At 42.4% G+C, this 26,429-nt stretch overlaps 2 protein-coding genes across 2 annotated transcripts in view; both read right to left on the minus strand.

Moving 5' to 3' along the window:
* The window catches only part of zfpm1 (zinc finger protein, FOG family member 1), a 161,686-nt gene that overhangs the window by 17,781 nt on the left and 117,476 nt on the right, over positions 1-26,429 (minus strand). The window contains exon 4 of the mRNA XM_088997553.1: positions 12,817-12,953. Within this exon, the coding sequence (XP_088853679.1) occupies positions 12,817-12,953 (137 nt within the window). The remainder of the gene's footprint in view (positions 1-12,816; positions 12,954-26,429) is intronic.
* Positions 19,708-21,706, minus strand: LOC148898381 (uncharacterized). Its single transcript, XM_088997554.1, has 3 exons — positions 21,413-21,706; positions 21,248-21,346; positions 19,708-21,151 (listed from the first exon to the last, which is right to left on the minus strand). The coding sequence occupies exons 1-2, from the start codon at positions 21,704-21,706 to the stop codon at positions 21,248-21,250; spliced, it is 393 nt and encodes a 130-aa protein (XP_088853680.1). The 3' UTR covers positions 19,708-21,151.

The following is a 26,429-nucleotide window of genomic DNA, read 5'->3' on the forward strand; positions in this document are numbered from 1 at the left end:
CGAGGTGTGCGTTTGTGTGACTTAGCATCACAGTTACTAGTATGCTGTGGATAAGCGTGTTTCTGTGTTATCTAAGCAACGGTCTCAGGTAAAAGAAGAGGTTGAAAAACTTCTGTCGATTTGGATTAACGAAAAGCAGCAAGCAGGGGACAGTGTGTGAGGGTATTATTGCCGAGAAAGCACAGCAACTTCACTCACATCAAGAGGCAACTACATTAACGACCATCACAGAGGTAAATAAAACGACTTTATTATACAGTACAGTTTATTTCTTTAATTACAATACACTAGTACATTTATTATACATAAAATAAGGTATGTTTTGTGTAGTTTTAAGGCTTATTTAGTAGACAATTCTGTTTTTTGGGGACCTGGAAATGGATTATTCTCATTTTAAATGGTTTCTTATGGGAAATTAATTTTTGGAAGACACACTTTTTGCTTTACACACGCTTTCTGGTAACCAATTCTGTTCGTAAACTGTGGTGTCACAAGTTCAATTTAATATCAGAAGGCAACAATCGAGGATTGTTTGCCCTTGGGAAAAGTATAATGTAGCACATTCTCTAGTTTCATGTTTTAATGGTCTGTGAGTTTCTTTGACCCACGAGCTGAAAAGGCAAACAACACAATTTGGTTTTCATTAGGTAAAAGTGCAAACATGCCTTTGAGGGAAAGAGGAATGGACAAAACTTGCAAAATCAAGCGTGCCCGTTTCTTCTAGTTTTGTTGCTTCCAAGAATCAAATTGATGTATTTCTTCTCAGGGCACCACAGAAGATGCCTCACCATAAACATCGATTGTCGTCTTATGAAGGAGCATCATTTTAATTAACATTCTAATTTGATGGGCGGGGGAGACAGACAGTGAGAGAGGAAAAACTGCTGATGAGTCCAGATAAATGCAAAGATCAGGACATAAACAAATTGGCTCGGATGAGGAAAAAAAAACAAATGAAGCGAGAAAGAGAGGATAAGGAGGTGATCACCTTCACTCGTCCTTCCAGCAGAGGAAGTGATGATGAAGAAGTGGAGGTATGAGGAAAGTGGAAGAGTTCGAGGGAAGCAGAGATAGAGTGGCAAGCGACGACCCCAAAAGTGTTTGAAAAGCCGTGGGTGGCGCGCCTTATCGCCCAAGTTCTCCTGGAGAGATTATTGTGGGATTAGTGCGAACGCTTGTTTCTAAAACATGATGAAAAGACGTTTGCCAGTGATAACGTTTTGAACTCCACTACTCTTCTAGGATCGTGCCTTGAGGCTCTCTTTTCCAAGAAAGACAGCGCCGGCGGGGAAGCGCCGAAGGAGAAAGAACAATCGAAATGATGTTGTACACGGGTGTTTGCGCACGTCGCTTTTCCACGTCCCTCTACTGAAGAACAAACGGGTGAAAGATTCCTTCATCCGATGCCCCCGTCCCATTCAACTCTGAGATGAATTCACAACAAATATGAAACTTTGGTCCAATGACACGCATCTGTACTATCAGTTAATTAAAGCAGGATCCAATCAAATAAGAGACGATTTGATATCAGATTGGTGATCTATGACCCCATCTGTGATCAGCTCACTGTGGGGTTGCCATGGGAGTCCTGACGAGTCGGACCTGGTTGCTCACTCAAGCAAAAATTGGAGGAATCAGCAGCCATGTGATCAGTCGATCAGTAAACATTATCATGGCCCTGTTCTAAACTGCATATCGGCTGGAATATGATGAACAAGATAAATGGTTTCACGCCTTTTTCTCAAGAGATGAAACGGGAAGGTTTCCATACGACACAGGCCAGTTAACACATTGCTAATCTAATGAAGGAGATCTGTTTCTCACCACTGACAAGCTCGCCACCACCCACATGATGAACAAGTACATACAGCGGTTGAGCACACCAACACACGCAAACAGCAGCAAATCCAGAATATATGTTTACATTCATTTAGATAAGAAATAAATCGTATGTATCGCTGTGCAGAATCTGCACTTGAACTTAAATAGGTTGTTGCACGCACCAAATTCTTCCCATCCAGGTAGAGTTGCTAAGTAGACCTCCGTCTAAATTGATAGCTTATCTTGCTGGGCCAAATACGAAGCATATTTGTTGAGGGATAAATTGAGAGAGGAGGAGCGATGCCAGAAGGGCCATCGTGGGCCGGGATGTGCCAATCCCTTCTAGAAATGGGGTGCAAGGCCTGAAGGTTTAACTGACGACTAAGGAAGATAGGTAAAATATGATAAATATAATAAAAAAAAGAAATGACAAGGCAAAAAAAAGTTTTAGATTATAATATGAAAAGTGAGCGAAAACAATTACTCAACAGGATGGCGCACAACACAGCGACATCTGCAAAGTATTAATATCTAACCACATGGAAAATCTTGTAAAACACATGCACCCAAACACACGCACAAAAAAAATGGTTTCCCTTGTGACTACACGATGAATGTAAACACAGTCTTATAATTTACATAATTTACAAACAAAATGTGCATCAGTCCATCTTCAATAATCTCCTAAGGCACTGGTTAGGCGACACTCGATGGTATGAGGTGACAAACAGCCGTTGGCACTCAAACCCAAAGACCAAACCCTGATTTTTTTTGTCTTCAGTTAACCTAACATGTCTGTTTTTCAAATGTAATGTGGCAAGGTACCATGGCACAAACAGATGAACAACATGCAAACTTCATACAGAAAGGACAGTGTGCAGTAGCAAATCAGAACCTAACTACAATCTCCACACACCCAAACTTGTTTTTCTTAACTCATTCACTGCCATTCCTGAATGTATTTAGATATTAAGTATCGTGTTTCTATTTTATTTTATTTTATTTTATTTTGCCATTCCCGAATTTGTTCGGGTTTTGGTTTTTTCATGCTTGGGTGCAGATAAAGGGCTGCCATGGCCACTGGCAATGTTTTTTCTTTTACACAAGGGAGTAGTATTTTCATTTTTTCCAAGTTAGCGCTTTGTTCCAGCTTCAGCTGTTGTTAATGCGCTAGATAAACATACAGATACATAAAGATATGTATTTATTGCATTGGACAGCCGCCTTCATTTGAAGCTCCAGACCAATGTTCCCTCTAAGCTGCGCACGTGTGCAATCGCGCACCGCCTGTACATACTCAGCGCACAAGAACATCTCTGCAGTGCACAAAATAAAATAGAAACACAATACTTAATATCTAATTTTAGAACTGCTATAATCTAGTTAATTAGACCAATTACCCGAAGACAGCTGGGATTGGCTGCAGCACCCCCCGCGACCCTAATGAGGAATAAGCGGTACGGAAAAATGTGCATGCACGCAATTTTTTTTGGTACCATTTTGCAATGTAACTGAATGAGTGACAGGTGTCCAGCCAATAATGGCGTACAGTTCACGTACGCTACGCAGTCAATCGGAGCAGAACAATGCGAATGTGCCCTGCCCATGCGCGCCGTTCAGGTTGCTCACAGTGGTCCTCAGTGTGCTCCAGACCCATACAATTTAGAAACTCATTTTTTTCTGATGAAAGAAGAGAGTCTAAGGTTTCTAACGCTGTACTGTAACATTTTATGTACTCATAAAACACAATATTCTGTGGATCCTGGAATTCACGTGACAATGACAAAAACCCTGGCACTGAAGTGGACATATTTTTGCATGTCTGGTAGTGAATGAGCTAAATGTGTTTTTTTTTTTTTTTTGGTAGATTGCTTTTTCGTGAATTGTTTCTTAATGTATTTGCAACAATTTAAAAAGACAATATGCTTCAATGTAGATAAGAAAAACACAATATTGTGCGTTACCATAATTTCAGAAATGAGGTAAGAAATTGTGTGAAATCAATGCAACTCATGCAGGAAGGCTCAAATTGCGCAATATATTTGAAGGTTATAGTACAGTGTAAACAAAAGGATTTTACGATCATCATGTCAGCATTTCAAATGATCTTTTAAGTGCCAAATAGGATAATACCATTAATCGCCTAAAGGCTGCAGTGTGGGGCAGCTTTGACAAGACAAATACTACAGCCCATACTTCTCAGATACTGCCCCCCCTCCAACACACGCACATGCACATGGACGCACACACACACACACACACACACACACACACACACACACACACACACACACACACACACACACACACACACACACACACACACACACACACACACACACACACACACACGCATGCCCAAGTTTGCCCAAATTGTGCTTTGAACAAAGCTAATAGTTGCTGAATAATAAAGTACAGGAGGTTGCCCGATTCCTCACGCTGTAGTGCTCAAGTTAAAGACACGCAACAAATAACTACATTCTGAAACACGGAAGAAAAGGAAACTGATAGCGAGAGAGGCATTGTAGGAGACTTCGGTTTCGCGTTTCTTCTCAGCAAGTGGCATGTATGTGCGTTTTCAGTATTTTGACGGCTAATGTGTCCATACTATGGTTCATAAACAGCAAAGGAGAAAGATTTGCGTTTTCAAGATAGAAATACAGTCACTATTTTGAGTTTGTGCCATCTAAAAACTAACATCTGAAGGTTTGTTACATATTCTGTTCTATTGATGGAGTGCATTCTCCCGTCAAAACAAAACCAAGCCATGGATCTCAGCGCAGTGTACATTCAAGGCCACTTGATTGTGTGACTTGAGGAGGTCTCCCAATGTACATCTCTTACATTTATAAACAGTATACATTATAAAAAATGAGCTTTGCCACAACACAATATAATATTTAAATATGTAAAGTAAAAAATGCTCAAAAATGTATTTATGTTTAATGAAGACTACAAAGACTGTCTTTAAAAAAATATAAAATCAAGCAGGCCATTTATGTCAAGAAAATGTGTCAGAGAAAACGAGTCAGGTGTATAAAATAAAAGTAATTAGGAGAAGTCAAAACAGTGTCTTTGTTTTATTTAAAAACATCTTAAATGACACTTCCATTTCAGTGAAAAAAAATTCATGTTTTTATGTTGAGAAGGTTGTCTGAGCCTGCTGGATGTAACTATTGAAGTAACTTTTTAAATTTCACTCACTTTTAAAAACAATTTTCAAAAAGCCTCGCAACATTGCTCCTCTCAGTCAAGTGAAGCGTTTTATTTCTTCAGAATCAGAATCATCTTTATCGCCAAGTATGTAGAACACACAAGGAATTTGTCTCCGGTAGAACATGCTGCACTAGTATAATAAAAAAATGAGGAAAATGGAGGCACTATACAGTTCTATTTGGGTTACTGTTTAGAGTTAATGGCTTGGGGAAGAGTCTGTTTAAATGTCTGCTGGATTTGGTGCGCATGGACCGGTGGCGCCTGCCTGAGAGGAGTAGCTGGAAAAGGTGGTGGGCAGCGTGCAGAGGGTCCAGAGTTGGTATGGCGGTAGGCTTTCAGTAGTTTACAGATTTTTTTTCGAAAATAATTGTATGATGTTATTTTAGCATGGCCTGTCAAATAACTCCATGTTTTATAATTTAAACAGAATGTCAACATTAAGTTGCTTATTTCTATTATTCCCACAGGAGGAAAACTATAAAGAAAATTCAGTCGCAAAAAACACTACAAACAACTTTCGACATCGACGATAATAAATTGCCCGAAAGATTACATTTCCCTGGTTGTTTTACATGGACACATCTCTTTTTTTCAGGGTAGCCCTGACCCCCGCTGACTCAGGCAGGGATGGGGGGGAAAGTCAGAGGAGGGGGAGGATATAGAGTGAAGGGGAGAAACAGCAGGAATGTGAGATTACCATGGCTATCTCGTCTAGATAACGAAGAGCCGACTCCTCCCTCCATGAGTTTGCTAGTATTCAGGATGAGTGCTAAATACTGATCATATGAATACGAGCCTTCAAGGACAGTCTTCGAGACAAACCAGACGGTACGGACAAAGGAAGGCAGAAGAACAAAAAGATGACGGGTGATCAAGCGGGCACGGGCTTAGCCGACTGCACTTGTGTGCGTGAACACGTAGGCTTTATCTGAATGCTTCTCGCTAATAAACAAAATCTTAGAAATGAGAGCCTATCAAACAGAAATCAATCACTGGGGTTTGCTGTCCAGTAGGATGGCGCCACACGGAGATAAAAGTCAGGCGGATGTCTGGGCAAGGGAGGGAGGAGAGGTAAATGACCGGCTTTAACTCGGGGAAGCCTCAGTCAAAAAGTGAACGAGGCCCAGCCTGAGTGACCAGTTGATATTTAACCTGATCTTCTGTAAGGTCATGCAAAAGCGAGCACTCCGTACCAGGAAGCCTCACCCAGCATCAGTATCATGTGATTAGATGCATGATGCAAAATGACGGACTTTGATAGGGCTCCATCCGGTCCCACGCACGCGCATAAGCGCACACAGGGAGATGCATGCACGCACATACTCAATCATCCGTTTTCATTTCCAATCAGTAAAACCATCAATTCAGGAAAATCTCATTTGACCCCTGACCTTTCATCTTTCAAAATAAAACCACACCTCTTCTTCTTCAGCTTCGTGTCAGTCTACAACATCTACAAACGTGTGTTTCGAAAAACAACCACATGATATATAATTCTCTCCCAATGGCAGATGTCATGTTCGGAGCGTAAGCCACTGGCTGACAAAAAAGCTGACGCTCACACTCTCACCCTGTGTTGATTCTAAACACAATGCCAACTTATATGGTATTGGTACCATTAGAGCTCTCAACAAAAAGCTTCCGGCTATACAGTTTCATCAAATAAATACTTGAATAATCACCCAGCCCTATACTTTCATTTATTTGAGATGTATATCAAAATGCTTTCACTACTGCTACTACTGAGCACATCATTGTTCCACACATTTGTTTAAATGATTTCCAAAATCGAGTATGAAACTCTTTGATAGTCAATTTGTAATCGAAAACTAAGATTGAAAAGAAACTATGCTCCAAAAGACAAACCAAAAAGAAAAAAGCATCAAGACATCAAATGATCTCTGAGCCTCAATTACCAAGTTCAATGTTATCCGTTAGGCTGGGTTCACAAAAATACAATATTGTTGCTGTTTTTGTGCTGATATTATCTCTTCCCGAACATGGATGTCAAACGCGTATCGTATGTCTTGTGAGATTGTCCAACAAGCCACCTGACTGACGATCAAGAAAGCAGCGGTAAAATCAAACAAAATAGATTTTTCAGTGAAACTCCTTTACGACAAAATTATGTTTACAGCAACATATTTTTCACATAGTGGTACTTTTCACTACAGTAAATTTTATCTTAGACACCCCCCCCCATAAAACGTAAACTTTGTAGTTATATTCCAGTCGTGCATAGGTATGAGCATACACTGATTTGACACTTCATATTGTCAGTGTACAAAGGAAAAAAAAATGGAAACAAATTGTGAAATTTACCATCAGCATTCACTTACACTTACATCTATTTCTTGCATAATGTCTTTTATTTTGCTTCCTCCATCTTTATTATTTTTATCCTGTCATTCACTGCCGTTCCCGAATTTATTCGGGAATTGCAAAGCATGACGTGGAGCGCCACTCACAAATTTGTTTGGGTTTCGTTTTTTCTTGTGTGTGTGTGTGGGGGGGGGGGGGGGGGGGTAGAGAGCTGGTCAGACTTCTGGCAATGTTTTTCCATTGCACGAGGGAGCAGCAATTCCTTTTTGTCCCCATATGGAAACTGATATTAGGTGTTCCAGTATTTCCTGCATTTGAGGAATGATAATCCCAACAGTGACAATAAATTATATACTACATGCATTAAAGGACAACCGACGACTTTTTTGTTTCGTAACTGACATCAGAAAAACGTTTTGTAGCATCTAAAATACCCACTGGAGTATGATATTTTTATTCAAATGCAAAACACCAATAAAAATGAATTAAAGTGTCCAAAATCTGCAAAAAATTGAGCGAATTGGGCATTTTCAGAAAGTCCCGCCCCTACTTCGTGACGTCACTGCAAGACGTCTTGCATAACTGGAGAATCAAAACAATGGCTTCAGATTCGGAGAATATGCTTTCTTGTTACACATCTAGTTATGAATATGATTCAAATAGTTCTGAAGAGGAAAGCATACATGTTTGCAATCGATTAAAGCATTTATTCCGTGCCATTTTGAGGCAACATTAAGGGGAGGTGTCTCAACGAAAAAGAGGCACAAAATGGCGAACTTCTGTGGCCACCTCCGTTTCCACAGGCTGATAAATTCCTTATATGGAGCTTGCACACCCTCTTCTGGCCGCTATTGGGTGCAACACGAGGTCCCCAGACCAAACATTACAGCAAAATACATTGACATGATTGAAGGACCGCTACAATGCGTCTTTTTTTCCATTAGGGGCGTTCCATTAGTGACGTCATGTACGGATATAATAAACCAACTCAAAAACAAGATTTCCTGAAAATTGAGTGCGAGTCTTAAAACGTCAAATATAGCTATATGCGGTGGAATCTTATTAAAATACGCTCAGTAGAAGTCATTTGAAGCCATTTTACAAATTATGGACACAACTTGTCCGGAGACGTCGGTTGTCCTTTAAGAGTAACATTTTGTAGATAAAGTTATGTATGATATGATGGCATCCTTTCCAAGCATAAAAAATATATATGTTTGTGCATTAAAATTAATTACATTTAATGTGTTCATGTGTTTACTACCGCATGCAAGAAAATTTCATTAGCTTTCATTTGGTACCACTTTCAATGCTATAGCATCAACCTCTGGAAAGCTACAATGAAAATAAGGACATAATATCCCAAATTTTGCAGCGTTTTTGAAAAACGTCAACAATAAAATTACATAGCTCTTGAGGCTGGCATAGCCAAGATCCAAGATCACAATAACTGGTATATTTAGCTAATAGAGAATGGGAATAATATCAGTTTCCATATGTTTGAAGAAAAAGGTCAATTTTGAAGAGCTGCTCAGCTGTTGTCGAATCCCTATATGAATCAATATGTACATATTGTATTGTATTTTGTACACCTGCCCCAATTTCAAGCTAAAATAACTCCAAACCCATATAATTTAGGAATTAACTCTTTTTTTCTGATGAAAGAAAAGAGTCTAAGGTTTGTTATGCTGAATTGAATGTTTATGTACAGTGGAACCGCGGTTCTCGACCATAAACCATTCCAGAACCCTGTTCGAAAAGCTAATTTTTCGAACACCAAAATAATTTTTCCCATAACAAATAATGTAAATCGTTTTAATCCGTTCCAACAACCTGAAATTGCACATTAAAATGCTGACCAACACATAAAAAGCAATGTATATCTCCGAAAATGTTAAGCAAAATGGCAGACACAAATAACATAAACATAAATGTAACCCAGGCTTTCACTTGTAGCAGCTTTGCTGCTTGCACTGACTTTCTTTGGAGGCATGATTCGGGGCTAAAACACTTCGTACATCTATATTAAACACGAGAGCAAAACACAGCACATCCGCACGCGACAACAGTTTGTCACGAGCGAGTTGACAGGTGGGCGGGGCCTCCGCTCCCGACATCCGCCAGTTGCTGTCAATTCCATCACAGACATTTGGAAATTTAAACAAGACGGTTTATCTTCCGACGCTGGGTGAGTGCCAGCGTTGGAAGGTACTACGCCTCGCACCTCGTCCGTGTCTTGAACTGCTATCGGTACGAGAGTTGCTTCGCCCGAGGTATTTATTAGCCTTGATCGCGTCAGTTGATACTTTCGAGATCGTATGCTGTTTTGCACCCTCGTGTGCATTTTATTTTTTCATTTTTTTCCGGGTCCGCATTATCTCGGACCCGCGCCTTTTGTTAATAACTCATCTGCCAGCACCAACGTCTCTGTCACCTGCTTAGCGATCCTTCCCAACAATTAAAGTTCCAACTTGTCAGCTGCCACTTTCGCCATCGGAACGTGACACAGTTGGTCACGAAGAGAGCAATCTACACCCGTACGCCGCTCAACATCCCACCCTCGCGTACGCACTCGTACCGGCGTTCAAACACCGATTTTTGTTCGAACTACGAAGCAAGAATTTCTCGAATTTTTTGTTCGGACTGTGAGTCGTTCGAAAACCGAGGTTCCACTGTAGTCCTAAAACTCAATACAGTATTCTGTGGGTCCTGGAATTCGAGTGACAAAAACCTTGGCATTGGAGTGGACACATTTTTGCACATCGTCTGACAGTGAATGAGTTGAGCTTTTCTTAAATCACTGGTCGGCAGACGTCTGTTTTGTAGACATTTTAGCAATGCAACCTTTGTGCTGCATCTGAAACGAACAATAACAAATACAACTGTCCAACTGTGCACGTGTAAGCCAGTGTGGTGGTTGCTGATTAAGCAGCAGGCGGGTATTTTCACACATGTAGGTTTCATTGCAGTGGAGTTTGACTGTATCTGACATTTTTGGAAACACTTGACCAACTTTGTGTTCTTCTTGACTTTCGAGAGGTCATGTGTGAGCACGTGGACAACGATAGTGGCAGAAGATTATGTGTGGAATTCTATGTTCATATTATGGGACTATATACACAATACGGCCCAAACTGTGAAATGCCCGATTTTCCATCTTTGTGTGTGGGATCTGTCACAGATTAAAATAAGAAAATACAAGTTTTAAAACGTAAACAATCCTGCGATGAGAAGGTTTCTTCAGCCGTCATCTGTAATAATTTGAAGGTTTCGGACGTTTCGCCTCCTATCCAAGAGGCTTCGTCAGCGAACTAAAGTCTGACTGGTGATTCTAACACTTATGAGCAACTAAAAAGGGACCCTTCCAATAGATACAAGAAAGAAATGATAGACTGTCTCCAAAAGTTAGAGAAAGGAAAACATATAGACAAACAGATGTATTTTAGATTATACCCGGGAGAGGCCACGCCATGTATCTATGGCCTGCCAAAAATACATAAAGAAGGGTTCCCCCTCAGACTCCTCTACATACAATGTAGCCAAATATTTAAAAACTACCTTAGCTCCGTTGGTTGGTAACACAGAATATCACGTAGAGAACACCACAGGGTTTGTAGAGAGGATCAAAGACCTCATATTGGAACCTGAGGAAACTTTGGCATCATACGATGTGACTTCTCTCTTAACATCTGTCCCAACCCCAGCAGCAGTCTCAGTGGTGAGGACGAGACTGCTGGCGGACGTTTCTCTGCATGAAAGAACCAAATTTAAAGCGGATCACATCTGCAAATTATTGGAAATCTGCCTTAATACTACATATTTTCAATATCGGGAGAAATTTTATAAACAAATTCATGGTTGTGCTATGGGCTCACCAGTTTCACCCATAGTGGCTAATCTGTACATGGAAGAGATGGAGAAACAGGCCCTCACATCCTTCCCGGGGACAAAACCTAGACACTGGTTTAGACATGTGGACGATACTTTTGTCATAATTAAAAAACAAGACATTCAATCCTTCACAGATCACCTCAACTGTGTAGACATCAACATTAAATTTACTCGTGAGGACATTAAAGAGAACCAACTAGCCTTCTTGGATTGTAAAGTAATTATAAAAGAGGACAGAGCGCTAAAAACAGAAGTCTTTAGGAAGGCTACGCACACTGACTAATACTTACTGTTTGACTCTAACCACCCTTTACAACACAAATTAGGAGTTATCAGAACCCTCCAGCATAGGGCTAAACTAATACCAACTAGCATTGAAGGTAGAGAAAAGGAGTCAAAACATATCAGCCGATCACTCACGAACTGTGGATACCCTCAGTGGTCATTCAACAAATGTCAGAAAGAAAGAATAGGGAATGAAACCAATAATTCCCAAGATACAAAAAGGAGAGGAGTATCAGTACCTTAAATTGCAGGAGTTTCGGAAAAATTACAAAGTCCTTTGGCAACACAAAATTCCTACTTATTTCAAACCGATAAACACGTTAAGGCAAAATTAGTGCATCCAAAAGATAGGCTGCCAAATGAAAAACAAAGTAATGTAGTTTATTCCATACATTGTAAGAATGAAAATTGTAAAGAGCAGTACATTGGGGAGACTCAACAAATTCTCAAAAAAAGACTTTATCAACATCGCAGGGATAATATAAGTGGGCCTCAATCGGCAGTACATTTGCACCTAAAAGCTAGCAACCACTCATTTGACGACAATGAGGTTAAAATCTTAGCGAAAGAACATAGATGGTTTGAAAGGGGGGTAAAAGAAGCGATTCTTATAAAACAACAAAATCCTTCATTAAACCGGTCTGGTGGGGTGAGGTTCAATTTGGATCGTTCATGCAATAGCCTGCTTAGGCAAAACAGGTTAGGCAACATTCGTAATGCTGATGAGGTGATACCGGTGGGAGTGGGGGAAATGGGCCAGTCGTTAGTCAGGAATGTAGGAACAATTAATGGGGCCACAGGGAGTGGTCCTCTGCTCCTCCCCAACCTGAGAGTAGGACCTATCATAGCTGTGTCCGGCGCCGCCATGGCTGGACATTAGGGATACATAAATAGGGCCGATACGACCAGTCAGACTTTAGTTCGCTGACGAAGCCTCTTGGATAGGAGGCGAAACGTCCGAAACCTTCAAATTTGTACAGATGACGGCTGAAGAAACCTTCTCATCGATGGACCACTCCTGTACGACTGAGAGTTTACACAGACGTAAACAATCCCAATTTTATTCCTGGCTTTCTTTCAACATCCTTGGTTTTTGTTTTTTCACTGTCGTCTTTGACTATTGGCGGGTTTTACTTGGAGACAAAAATTTAAATTCAACCTGCAGAGTATTTCAAGATTCAATGGGAAACATGTTGGGTGCCAAGACCTAAATCCTCTCCTTTTGTACCATCTATTTTGATTTGACATGAATCCTATAAGAAGCTTGGTTAGAGTGCTCACCCCTGATGATGCCCCATCGTCTTCGCTGGCATCTGACTGGAGGCTTCCATGGTAAGGTCCCCAAAGTGTGTCCGCACGGAGGTCCCGGCGAGCGACGACCTTTCTGGCTTCGCCTTCTTCACTAAACTCCAGCTCATCTGTCAAAGGATCAGAAGAACATCAATATTAATTTTAAACCCTGTGTCTAAGTATGTAAACACTACACAATATGACCATATTTAGAGGCATTTAATAGCATTAGCCTGGTGTTTTGTTTTCGGCTATTGCCATGTTGAGTGTAGCTTTCAATACAGTCAGTTCATTGTTGTGGTCATATTTTTTGTGAAATTAATACTTTGAACATAACATCTGTCAGGTGCTGAATTATCGGAAAGATTCCCATCACATTAACTCAGGAGCATGTGGGGGCTTTCAGAAAACATAAAACAGAACAGAAAACCTGAACTTGACCTGAACCCTTGCAACAGTAACCTCATCGCAGCAAACAAACAGTCCATGCCTCATCAGCAGGGGGCGTTTGATAGGAGCTGAGCCGTTTCACGTCTGGCTCAGTTCAGCAGCTTCTTTTTGTGTATTTCCGCTACATGATAACTAGAAGGATGGCAGTGACAGCTGTGGTCAGAGCCCAGTGCATCCCAGACAGATAGTGGGCTGTGGGAGTGGTCTGCACTTTCGAGAAGTTCCAGCAGATCTGAGGATTTGTGAACAGTTAGTCGCTAACTGGCTATGGTTGGACGAAATGGCCACTACTGTGCCTGAGGGTCCTGTGCGTTGAGAATCTCAGTCATTATTGTCATCTCGGTCACCTGGATAAAAACAGATCCCAATTCGGCCAAACCTATTCTAATTTCGCCGTTTTCATCTTTGGTTTAGGAGACTGTTTCACGGGGTCGGTCTAAAGTGTTGGGCCTGATAAGACTGTTTGTCTAACACTCTCCATGTCAAAACACTCATCTATCTTCTCTGTATCTATCCCCACCAGAGAACAACGGACAGACGCTGATAAAATGTCTTTCCCACAGTTGGTGGGGGTGGAGGTAGAGGTGTCGGTGTTGGGAAGGGGTGGGGAGCAGATTTATGAGGAGGTGCGGAAAGCAAGATTTGAGAAGGAAAGTTAGGTTGCAGTGAATCAAATTCTCCACTAATTACACACAGCAGTGGTCAAATAATCTTTGAATGATCGCATTTGTTTCTCTTTACTTGAAACTGAAAATAAACACTGACTATGAAAATCAAGCGCCTGAAATTCTAAAACTGTCAAATTCATGTGCCCCTGTTACACGATGTAGCAGTCAGTGTCAGGACTAGGAGCAGTTAGACATTTTGTTCTGTTACCCTGTTGCACATCACAACGTGGCGCTGACATTAGTTCTTGCAGGATGTTTGGTTTGTCTGCCTTGAAGAAAAAATAAAACAACTTGGAGTCACAGTGGAGTAATGTTAGCATCAGATAATTGACTCAGGTCAAAAGCGTGCCCAAAGTGATTTGTTAGTCACTCCAACCTGCTGCCAGCATGAGTTTCTGAGGGCCAATGTCCATCCAGTCTCTCTACGATATTCCTGTGGACTTCTCTTTGGCCAATGCGACCCTTCTTATCGCAGCAGCCCATCAGTGCCCAGCCAGCATTTGTGTTCTTGGCTGATCCTCACTACACGGGAGTCTTATCAACCTGACCAGCACCCTTATTGTGAAATTGTGCAAAGATTTGACCTTAGTGAGTCAACACAGATATCAATTTATAAACAAGCCTGACAACAGCGTTAGCTCGTCAGTTACTGAGTTCCAATCCGCACGATCACGTTGCTTCCACGGACAGTGGAACAATATCTTACCATGTCATCATATCCACAGGTGAATCAAACCAGCCAAATCATGGTTTGGTGTGCAAAAGGCCAATGTTTATATATGCAGTGCTAAAATGATTTCAAAAAGGGCAACAATTTTAAACTATAGGTCCAATGAGTAGCCTTGAAAATGAAAACTTTAATTCAAGGACAAGTAAATATGCAACAAGTCACATATTTTATTTTTATTTAGTTTCAACAATAATATGCAACTTAAACCCTCAACCCCGTTACTTTATGATTGAATCATGATTGTCATTTTTCAGCTAACGAAAGTATAAGGCAATGCATATGGTGTATAAGTAAATACAAATTATGGAACCAAGGGAGTTAATTAAAGGAGCAAGGCAGACTTTATAAAACACAATCTCAGGTGGTTATAACTACTTCACTAATGACTATCTTTTTCCAATCCCAACAGGTTTACTGTGCTCGCTGGGTCACCATGAGGCCTAGTACAATCTTAATTCCTTTTAATTACCCCCCCTACTCATCATAGACCTGAGCAATAACCCGGCAGGTTTTATCAATATGACTGCATGCTGCTCTCACTGCACTGTATGATATTATCCCCCTAAACGGTACACAAACTCTAAGTGTGTGTGTGCGCGCATTCACACATTATTTCTCTGCCAGTGTGTGATGACCCATTCCAAAACAAAAAAAAAAACAAGAAAAAAAAACCACAAGGTGCACAAGGTTGTTATCAATACTAACCAGGTCTGCTACAATATAAACAAAACTGTTATCCTCTCTCTCTCTCTCTCTCTCTCTCTCTCTGTCTCACACGCGCATGCAAACAAACACACGCACGCACACACACACACACATACACGCACGCACACGCACACGCACACACACACACACGGCGTTAATCAATATGAATGCTTCAGCAGCCACTTGAGCATCCAGGTTTCCGTGATGAACCAATAAAATAAAATTACCAGTTCACTATTAATTTAAGCTTAAACAACTTAAAGTTACACAATTGACCGTGATTTGATGGTTGGAAGAGAGCGGGAGACACTTTGTAAAATAGATCCTAGAAAAGAGGGTGATGGAATTTTAAAGGACAACCGACTTGTTAATTGACATCAGAAAAACGTTTTATACCATCTAACATACCCAAAACACGCAGTTTGATATTTTAGTCAAATGCAAAACACCAATAAAAATGACTTGAAGTGTCCAAAATCTGCAAAAAATTGAGCTGCGAATTGGGCATTTCCAGAAAGTCTTGACGTCACGCCAAGATGTCTTGCATTGCTAGTGAATCAAAATAATGGCTTCAGATTCGGAGAATATGCTTTCTTGTTACACATCCAGTTATGAATATGATTCAAATAGTTCTGAAGAGGAAAGCATACATGTTTGCAATCGATTAAAGAATTTATTTGTGGCATTTTGAGGCAACATTGGGGGGAAATCTCTCACCCAAAAAAAGAGGCACAAAATGGCGACCTCCTGTGGCCACCTCCGTTTCCACAGACTGCTAAATTCCTTATATGGCGCTTGGATGCCCTCTTCTGGCCTTCTGGCGGCCTTTGGGTGCAACACAAGCTCCCCAGACCAAACAAGTACAGTCAAACGTTTTCGAACGCCTTGGTTCTCATCCTATTCGGTTTTCAACCAAAAATGTCATATTTTTTATGCCCCGGTACACAACCAAAATTTGGTTCTCAACCAAACTGAGTGCATCTGAATGCATCACTCAACTACCCTCCGCTTCCTTATACGTCAATTCCTTATACAGTAAAGTCTCGTTATATCGATATTCAAGGGAGTCCGAAAAAATATCGATATAACCGGGACTATCGATATATCCGACCCTGTTTGCATGTAATTTTCTCCGTGCGTGCATAGAAATAGTATCGATATAACCGGGACTATCGATATATCCGATATCGATATAACGAGACTTTACTGTATGTCACGTCTTCCTCATTGTGACCGACGCATTAATGTTGTTGTTTAATTTTTGCGAAAATGCAGACATATTTGGTTAAGATCTCCTGAATAGTATGATTTTAAAGCAAGCAGAGGATGGTTTGAAAAGTTAGTATGCCCTGTGTTTGCCCAAAGACAGCTGGGATAGGTGCCAACACGGTCCGTGGCAGAAAGAAAAGTTTATTTTTATAGAATTTTACACATGACTTGCTCTATTATTAAGTTTTTATCCGGTTTATGCGATGAGATAGTTAAAAAGTTTTTTTCTACACTCTTGAATGGATTAAGATTTTTTACATTGAGTTTAAAGTGCTGTTTCGGTTTTTGAACAAATCGATTTTCGAACAGGTTTCTGAGGCGGATTATGGTTAAAAAACCGAGGTATCATTGTACAGCAAAATACATTGACGTGATGGAAGGACCGCCACAATGCGTCTTTTTCACGGTCAGGGGCGGTCCTTTTGTGACGTCACGCACGGACTCGTCACCAACTCAAACAAAAGAATTCCTGAATATTCAGTGCGATTCTTAAAACGTAAAATATAGTTATATGCGGTGGAATCTTTGTAAAATACGCTCAGTAGAAGTCATTTGAAGCCATTTTACAAATTATGGACACAACTTGTCCGGAGACGTCGGTTGTCCTTTAAGAGTAACATTTTGTAGATAAAGTTATGTATGATATGATGGCATCCTTTCCAAGCATAAAAAATATATATGTTTGTGCATTAAAATTAATTACATTTAATGTGTTCATGTGTTTACTACCGCATGCAAGAAAATTTCATTAGCTTTCATTTGGTACCACTTTCAATGCTATAGCATCAACCTCTGGAAAGCTACAATGAAAATAAGGACATAATATCCCAAATTTTGCAGCGTTTTTGAAAAACGTCAACAATAAAATTACATGGCTCTTGAGGCTGGCATAGCCAAGATCCAAGATCACAATAACTGGTATATTTAGCTAATAGAGAATGGGAATAATATCAGTTTCCATATGTTTGAAGAAAAAGGTCAATTTTGAAGAGCTGCTCAGCTGTTGTCAAATCCCTATATGAATCAATATGTATATATTGTATTGTATTTTGTACACCTGCCCCCATTTCAAGCTAAGATAACTCCAAACCCATATAATTTAGGAATTAAGTCTTTTTTCTGATGAAAGAAAAGAGTCTAAGGTTTGTTACGCTGAATTGAATGTTTATGTACAGTGGAACCGCGGTTCTCGACCATAAACCATTCCAGAACCCTGTTCGAAAAGCAAATTTTTCAAACACCGAAATAATTTTTCCCATAACAAATAATGTAAATCGTTTTAATCCGTTCCAACAACCTGAATGTTTACCTTTTTACCATTTTATACATTATTTTATGCATGAAATTGCACATTAAAATGCTGTAGTGTATTTCCTGCGCCCCTTTGCGGCATTTTACTACCGGGTTACTGATTATTTATTGAATGTTTGAGTCAAAGGAATGATTGTAAACATTGACTGAAAATATGAATATATGAGTTTTAGTTTTCGCAGTATGCAGTATGGTTCTTTATTGGAGAAATACACTGCTTGTGCTGCAAATGCGTGTGGAGTAGCATGTAGTCAGTTACAGTAGAAGAAAATGGAGAAGCTCTGTCGATCCAAAAATAGTGTCCTCAAACTTTTATTTTGAGCGTGTTTAAACCAGTGATGATGGAGTGACGTTTACAGTCTGGTTCAGCTTCAAATCATGGCCGACAGATGATAGGAGGGGGGCCCGCCTGGCGGGGAATGAATGACTAGCAAAAAAGAGAAATCCCTAATGTTATTATATTCCTAATTATTTTCATTTCTTGAATCAAATATTTTGCAAAATGCTTTGACCATGTCTTGAGTGTCAAGTGCAGACAAACAAAAAGACAATGCCGCAAAAACGCTTTGAATGACTTCCTGACATAGTTAACCAATCAGTATCTTTCCTAAATGACAGTTTACTAATTCATATTTGTATCAGAAATCAGTATCAGTGATATCAAATGAGAAGATCATGGCAGCGATATTGATTTTTTGACCTTGTACAACAGCAAATCTTAATCAAGGTGCTACTCTGACCCCACACTAATAGTTTTGAGTTAAAATGTGTTGATTTTCGCACGCAAATCTGAAGCTATCCCTCGCGCGGTCCTCTCTCCTTTTCTTACAATCACGATACATGGAAAGACGGGACTAACGAAAAATGAAAACAAATGGTGTTCAATCTCCCTGCGACTGTCAGTTTGTCTTAGACTGGACAGTCCATTCCCAATATTGAGAAGCATTAGTTAGGTAGTTCTCATTAAGTACAAAAACAAAAGGTTCACACTAGCCCTCTGCGGTTCTCGTGTTTTTTTCACTTTTCACAGTTACCCCTTTGTGGTAAGTCTGTGCGCGAGCTATAAAGTGCTAAACGTGGCATATTGGGCTATAGGATTTCATAACTAGTAAGAGTATTCGCAGTATAGTGCCACTTAGCAGTTTTTTTTTACGACGATACTAGCGCAGCGTGTTCTACCGGAAACAAATTCCTTGTGTGTTCTACATACTTGGCAATAAAGATGATTCTGATTCTGATTCAAAGACACCAATGTTCATTTTACACCTCGTGCGGCCAGTTTGTTCGATAAAGGGCCTCAATCTGAACAACAAGAGAGGTCTGATTGCTTTTCATTTTCTCCTTGTTACTCTCTCACAATGATCTTCCACGTCGCACCCGAGAGTCCAGCAGGATGAGCTCAGTGGCAGACACATATTTCTGGGATAGGGATCTACTGCTCAGGACCACACAATCATTTCCATTTTACCCTCTGTTGCACAGTCAAGATAAGACACCTGTGTTGTCTCGCTAATCAGATGAGCTTCAACAGAACTTTATCATTGACATTTACCACTGTTTACCCAACTAATTTCTCTTAACTGAACTGCTGAACTTTTATCTACAAAATACATACACTACCAGAAAAGAGCAAGAAGCAAACATGCAAATTCACATATGTGCAAAAGAAAGATAAAATGAAACAGGATGGAAAAAAACCATTTTATTCAGAAGAGGAAGAAGGTGTAGTGGTAAAGAAGCTTTGCTGGTGCTGATGAGATGAATACGGTTTCCCCCATACCCAGCTTCTCCAAACAAACAAAAACAAAGAACAATAACATTCACCAGGAAAAAAAAATACTGAAAACACACAAAAGTGTTCGAACCAACGGATGATGAGCTGTTATTTTGTTTTGTCAAGACCAAAAACAACTATTCTTTGACCTTAATTTACAACAGTTTCTTTTACAGTGGCGTTTTAGGTGTTCAATTACCTGACATGTTTCGGTGTAACTCCGATGAAGGCGGAAGTACACGCCAAAACATAATTCATTCATCCATCCATCCATTTTCCGTACCGCTTATTCCTCATTCGGGACGCGGGGGTGCTGAAGCTGTCTTTGGGCATGAGGCGGGGGACACCCTGAATTGGTTGCCAGCCAATCGTAGGGCACAGAAAGACGTACAACAGTCACTCTCACACTCACTGATCCTCTACGATCAGTACGATATTAAAGAATAAGGAGGCTGTGAAATCTAGTGATGTGGCTGTGGGAGTGAGAGCAAGTGTCATTGGATAGATATTTTAAGAGAAAAGAACATCCTGTAGCCGAGTTATCCGTAGCTGTCACGTTCCGAGCGAGAGTGACGGCAGCTGACTCGTCGGAACGTAGTTGTCACGTCACTTTTGGCTTGAGGGCAGGGCTCGAGTGACGAAAGGAAAGCGGGGAGGTTGGATCCAAAATACACGGCGAGACAGATACTCGTGAACAAAAGTCTTTACTGAGACACGCATGCAAAAATGACAGCAGGATGAGGTAAATGATAGTGATCGATGACGGCAGAGCTGACGGCACGGAAGTAGCAAGGGTGGCTTTCAGAATACTCCGACGGAGACGGTATTGTGCGATCGGCAAATATAGTCAGAAGGCACAATCAAGGGAATGACAAACAGCTGTGGGAACCCAGGTGCGTGATGATGGGAGGGGCCGTCTCCAGGGAGCAGCGGAGGAGGTGACAGGAGGGGCGGGGCGCGCCCAGGACGGCGACGAGATGTGACAGTGCCCCCCCCCCCCTCAATGGACGCCTCTTGGCGGCCCACCAGGTTTGAATGGGTGAGCGGCATGGAACGCCCGGATGAGAAACGGGTCGAGGATCCAGGCACGTGGGACCCACTGTCGTTCCTCCGGTCCATAGCCCTCCCAGTCGACCAGGTACTGCACTCCTCTGCCCAAGCGCCTGTAGTCCAGTATCTCCCGCACGGTGTAGACCGGTCCGTCGGCCAACATCCGGGGCGGACGTGGGGGGGGGGGGCTAAGGAGCTAGTTTCCACTGGCTTGAGGAGGGAAACATGGAATACGGGGTGTCGCCGATGACGGTCCGCCACCCTCTGGTCCCGGGACGCGGTGCGTGTCAGGGCGTCCCTGGTCTCCTTCCAGACTCGGTGGGCCCGTCTGAGGTGATGTTCAATAGACGGGACCTCCACCTTGCCCTCCTGGGTGGGAAACAAGGGCGGCTGATAGCCACAGGCGGACATGAATGGGGACCGACCTGTGGCTGCGGAGACCAGGGAGTTGTGGCCGTACTCCACCTAGGGTAAGTGTAGGGCCCATGACGCCGGGTTGTGGAGGCACATGCACCGGAGGGCCGCCTCCAGGTCCTGGTTCTTCCTCTCCGTCTGTCTGTTGGTCTGGGGATGGTATCCAGACGACAGGCTCGCTGACGCCCCAAGGGACCGACAGAAACGTTTCCATACCTTGGACACGAACTGTGGTCCCCGGTCCGACACGATGTCAGTCGGAATCCCGTGGAGATGGACGACGTGGTTAACCAGGAGTTGGACGAAACGGCGATCCTTGGGACAGCCCCTGGCGATGAGGGTCGTCCCCTGGGCTTGCTGAACTTTCCTCTCAACCTCCCACCTCAGGGCACCCAGGATACGCTCCTTCCAGACTCGGTGGGCCCGTCTGAGGTGATGTTCAATAGACGGGACCTCCACCTTGCCCTCCTGGGTGGGAAACAAGGGCGGCTGATAGCCACAGGCGGACATGAATGGGGACTGACCTGTGGCTGCGGAGACCAGGGAGTTGTGGCCGTACTCCACCTAGGGTAGGTGTAGGGCCCATGACGCCGGGTTGTGGAGGCACACGCACCAGAGGGCCGCCTCCAGGTCCTGGTTCTTCCTCTCCGTCTGTCTGTTCAATCTCCATGGGGGGGAAGGAGATCGATGAGTTGGCAGCCCAACGAGTCAGCCAGCTGGGGGTTGATGATGCACCCGTCGGCCCCCGAGTCAACTAGTGCCCGCACGGTTTGGGAGCTGGAGGGCCCAATTAGTTCGCTGTCCAGCTCCAACCGCGTAACTGGGTCATGGGTTTGACCTCCATAGGTCGCCGTGGTCGCCGTTTAGACGGGGACTTGCGGAGGCCGGAGGTCTTAGGCTGGGGGCCTTGGGTGTGATGAGCCCTGGGGATAGTGCGGTCGTTCCCTCCCCCTATCAGCATGGGTTCGGGGGCGTCCTCCAGGTGCCGCACGCGCTCGCAGCCGGGTGTGGTAGACCTGGACCGGCTTTGGGGCCAGATAATCGCCAAGACAAGCTATGTATACCACCTCAGAAATGGAGCTACGATCAGTCACCTCCTCTACATGGATGACATAAAGCTGTATGCTAAGAGCGAAAGGGACATAGACTCCCTGATCCACACAACCAGGATCTACAGCAGTGATATCGAAATGTCATTCGGACTGGAGAAATGTAGTAAGAGGGTCCACACTGAAGGGGTCTCACTCCCTGAAGGAACAATCGCAGACATTGAAAACAGCTACAAGTACCTCGGTATACCACAGGCCAATGGCAACCTCGAACTAGCAACAAGGAAAGCGGCTACGACCAAATACCTCCAGCGAGTGAGGCAAGTCCTCAGAAGCCAGCTCAATGGCAAGAACAAGACCCGGGCAATAAACATCTATGCCCTGCCAGTGATTAGATACCCTGCAGGAATAATAAGGTGGCCAAAGAAGGAGATTCAGACCACGGATGTCAAGACCCGAAAACTCCTCACCATGCACGGAGGGTTCCATCCCAAGTCCAGCACCCTGAGACTGTACACAAGCTGTAAGGAAGGAGGCCGGGGACTAGTGAGTGTGAGAGCCACTGTCCAGGATGAAACAGCCAAGCTCCATGAATACATCAAAGAGAAGGCTCCAACGGATGATGTACTCAGAGAATGTCTCAGACAATGGGGAACAGAGGATGAGGTGATGGAAGAGGGACAATCATGGGAGGAAAAGCCCCTACACGAGATGTACCACTGAACCATAGCAAAAGTGGCTGATCTCAAGAAGTCCTATCAGTGGCTAGAGAGGGCTGCCCTAAAGGACAGCACAGAGGCACTCATCCTGGCTGCCCAAGAGCAGGCCCTGAACACCAGAGCCATAGAGGCAGGGATATACCACACCAGACAAGACCCAAGATGTAGGTTGTGCAAAGAGGCACCTGAGACAATCCAACACATAACTGCAGGGTGTAAGATGCTGGCAGGGAAAGCCTACATGGAGCGCCATAACCAGGTGGCTGGCATAGTCTACCGAAACATCTGTGCGGAGTATGGACTGGAAACCCCAAGGTCAAAATGGGAAACACCTCCCAAGGTGATGGAGAATGACCGAGCAAAGATCCTGTGGGACTTCCAGATACAGACTGACAAGATGGTAATGGCCAACCTACCAGATATCGTGGTCATAGATAAAGGGAAAAAGAAAGCCGTTGTCGTGGATGTAGCGGTCCCGAGTGATGGAAACATCAGAAAGAAGGAACATGAGAAAATCAAGAAATACCAAAGGCTCAGAGAGGAGCTGGAGAGAGCCTGGAAGGTAAAGGTGACAGTAGTGCCTGTGGTGGTCGGAGCACTCGGGGCAGTGACCCCCAAACTCGACGAGTGGTTGCAACAGATCCCGGGAACAACATCGGATATCTCGGTCCAGAAAAGCGCAGTGCTGAGAACAGCACGGTTACTGCGCAGAACCCTCAAGCTACCTGGCCCGAGGACCCGAGCTAAAATGGGGGACAGACACCACCCATTGTGGGTGAGATATATAAGTCTTTATTAAAATAGTGTACCATGCTTAACAAATTTGTTGAACCGCCACCCAATGTACGGTTAACAGCACTTCCAGTTCACCAAATTTTTTTCTGTAGTTCTTCTGCCCACACAGTCTTGGTCAAGCTGGACATTATTCCGACTGACTTTCGGAGAGAGGCAGGGTATGCTCTGGACTGGTTGCTTGCCACTATCAACTGACTTCATAAAACCATTCACATGAAAATATGTTTTATTGTTATTGCAATGAATAATACACAATATGTGGAAACTCTTTCACTTTCAGTTCTAAAATATAATTATCATTTCCCATAAATTTTCAAAGGTAAAGTGTAACCTTGTATTCCTGAAAAAGAAAAAAATGTTGTTGAATTTTTCTATTGTTTCAATTCTGTTTTCTTAAAAAAAAAAAGCCAGTTAAGCTTGTTAAAAACATCAAATCCCCACTGAAAATGAGTGTCCACAGAAAATGGCAATAACATTTTACCATTAACATGGCTGATTGTGTGATAGGTTTTTAGAGTATGTACAATGAAGGTCTTCACTGAAGAAAAATAAGCCATAAATCTATCTCACATCTATATCACATATTACACATGGGATCACACCATTGATTGAATTTGCATTGCAGGAATTATACCCGCAATCCTACAATGGGACTAAGACATACCTCACACAGGTCCAGCTCACATCAAATACTGTAGATCCGGGTTTGAATGAACGCACTTGGGAAGCTCTCTGTATGTACAGTAGTTGGGTAGCTAGCTGAAATGGTGAGGGAATTTTTTCGGTCGAGAATCCACCTACATTTCAAACTGATGCTTTTTAAACAAAAAAATCTCACTCGACTATCATCGGTGTGAATGATGTTCTAAATGCCTTGCAATTGATTGGCATCTGGGTGTAGCCCATCTCCCTCCCAAAGATCTCTTGCTCACCAGCTGAGAATGGATGTCTATAATTTGCAGCATGAATGCCCAACTTAAAAGTAGACTTTTCCAAGTTGCTACTACTTTGAGCAGTCACTCTTCAAACCTATTCTTCATGAGCCATTGTTACAAGGTGAGAAATGCTAATAGGATGTTTCAAGTAGTGAAAATGTTGTTACGTGAATGAAAAGTAAATCAGCTGTGAACCTTTGAATCAGAGCAATCAAGACAATGTAAGTCCATCCAGGCATGTGTTTTAGGAGCTCAGCCAGTCCTAAATCATACAACGGCATCCTTTTCCATCAGCCCACCCTTTTTTGTTCATCTGTCGCCTGTCACAAATTGAAAGTGAAGACCTTCCAGAAACTATCCCTGATAATCACATAAATTAATTAGAAAATGTTACTTGACATTCTCCAAGCGCAGACAGAATGGTGCAGAGATGGGGTGGTGGTGGTGGAGGGATTGAAGCAAAGCCACAAAATTAATTGTATGGTATGCGACTCTGATAATTAATTCATGGCTTCTTTTAAAAACTCCTTCTGGCATTCAATGAAAAAGTATATTTCAATCAAACCAGTATCGACGGTGGTCAGGAAAGGAAACAGTAGTTAAAGAGTGATAGACTCGCTAGACATGCTCAGGGTCATTTGGAGGTTCACCAATTAAATGGAAGCGACTAGAAATGGAAACGAGAACAAACGAAGACAACATGAGAGGGGCCCTTAAAGACAGACAGTGTCCATATCTAGAAAGAGTGCCCAGATAGTGTGGACAAAAGCTTTGACTGCTTTAATGGTAACTCAGAAGTTTTTGATTTTGAAGTGAAGAAGATTTGAGAGTTTGGATGATTATTGCAATTATTCTTTGAAGACATCAGCCCAGCCAGGATCGAGAGCAGTAGGTGCCAACCTTTTGTTTGCCCTGCAGCCTATGTGAAGACACTGATTTTGTGCACAGCCTATAAAAGTTATATGCTGGAAAATAAGAAGGTGCATTTGGACAAAATATAGGTTGAAAAATACATTAAATTGCTTTTCCGCTGAATTGTTACAATCCCTGCTTTTGTATGTCACTACAAATTCAGTTCTCAATGGCAGTTCTGGAATTTTAAATGTGGTCAAAATGTATTTTTATTTGAATAATTTAAGCATTGTTTTCATCAATCATAGCAGACTAAAGATGAAATATGTAAATAATGGTGTAACACAATCTTTACAAAGAACAGATTCCCCTGTTAACCCTTTCATGCACCCTGTAATCTGATAACATGGTCAGCTGTCCAAGGAAGTAACCTAGTACCTGCCGTCCCTGGACGGGTTCGCAGTCGAGTGCTATTGTCACATTCAGCATTTATGTCTGGGTTTTTTTTTTCAGAGAAAAGACCAAAAATGTGATGAACTGCAAATCAGCCTGCCAATGTGCTGGTTGGCCACTAACACCCTCCTGTTGTGTGATGCCAGGTGTAACTGAGAAATATCCAAGACGATGAGCACATTGTGTTTCAGGAAAGGACGGGGTGAGTGACAGCTCACAGAGAGGCCACAGAGACGTGAAGCGGGTGAGAGAAAGTCGTATCAGTAATGGTGAGGGAAGACAAATTCATCACTTCCGGGCCGAGTGTACGCTGGCGCGCTTTTGGCTGCCGCTGTTCGCCCGCAAACATTTTGGCTTCTTTTTGGTTTTTACGATTCCTGTAACCACTGGAAATACTCGACAGTCACCAGAGGAACTTATGGACGAACTC

This window comes from Hippocampus bargibanti, linkage group LG05 (genome assembly GCF_051943395.1).
Source record: "Hippocampus bargibanti isolate YZ-2025 linkage group LG05, ASM5194339v1, whole genome shotgun sequence".
Taxonomy (NCBI): Eukaryota; Metazoa; Chordata; class Actinopteri; order Syngnathiformes; family Syngnathidae; genus Hippocampus; species Hippocampus bargibanti.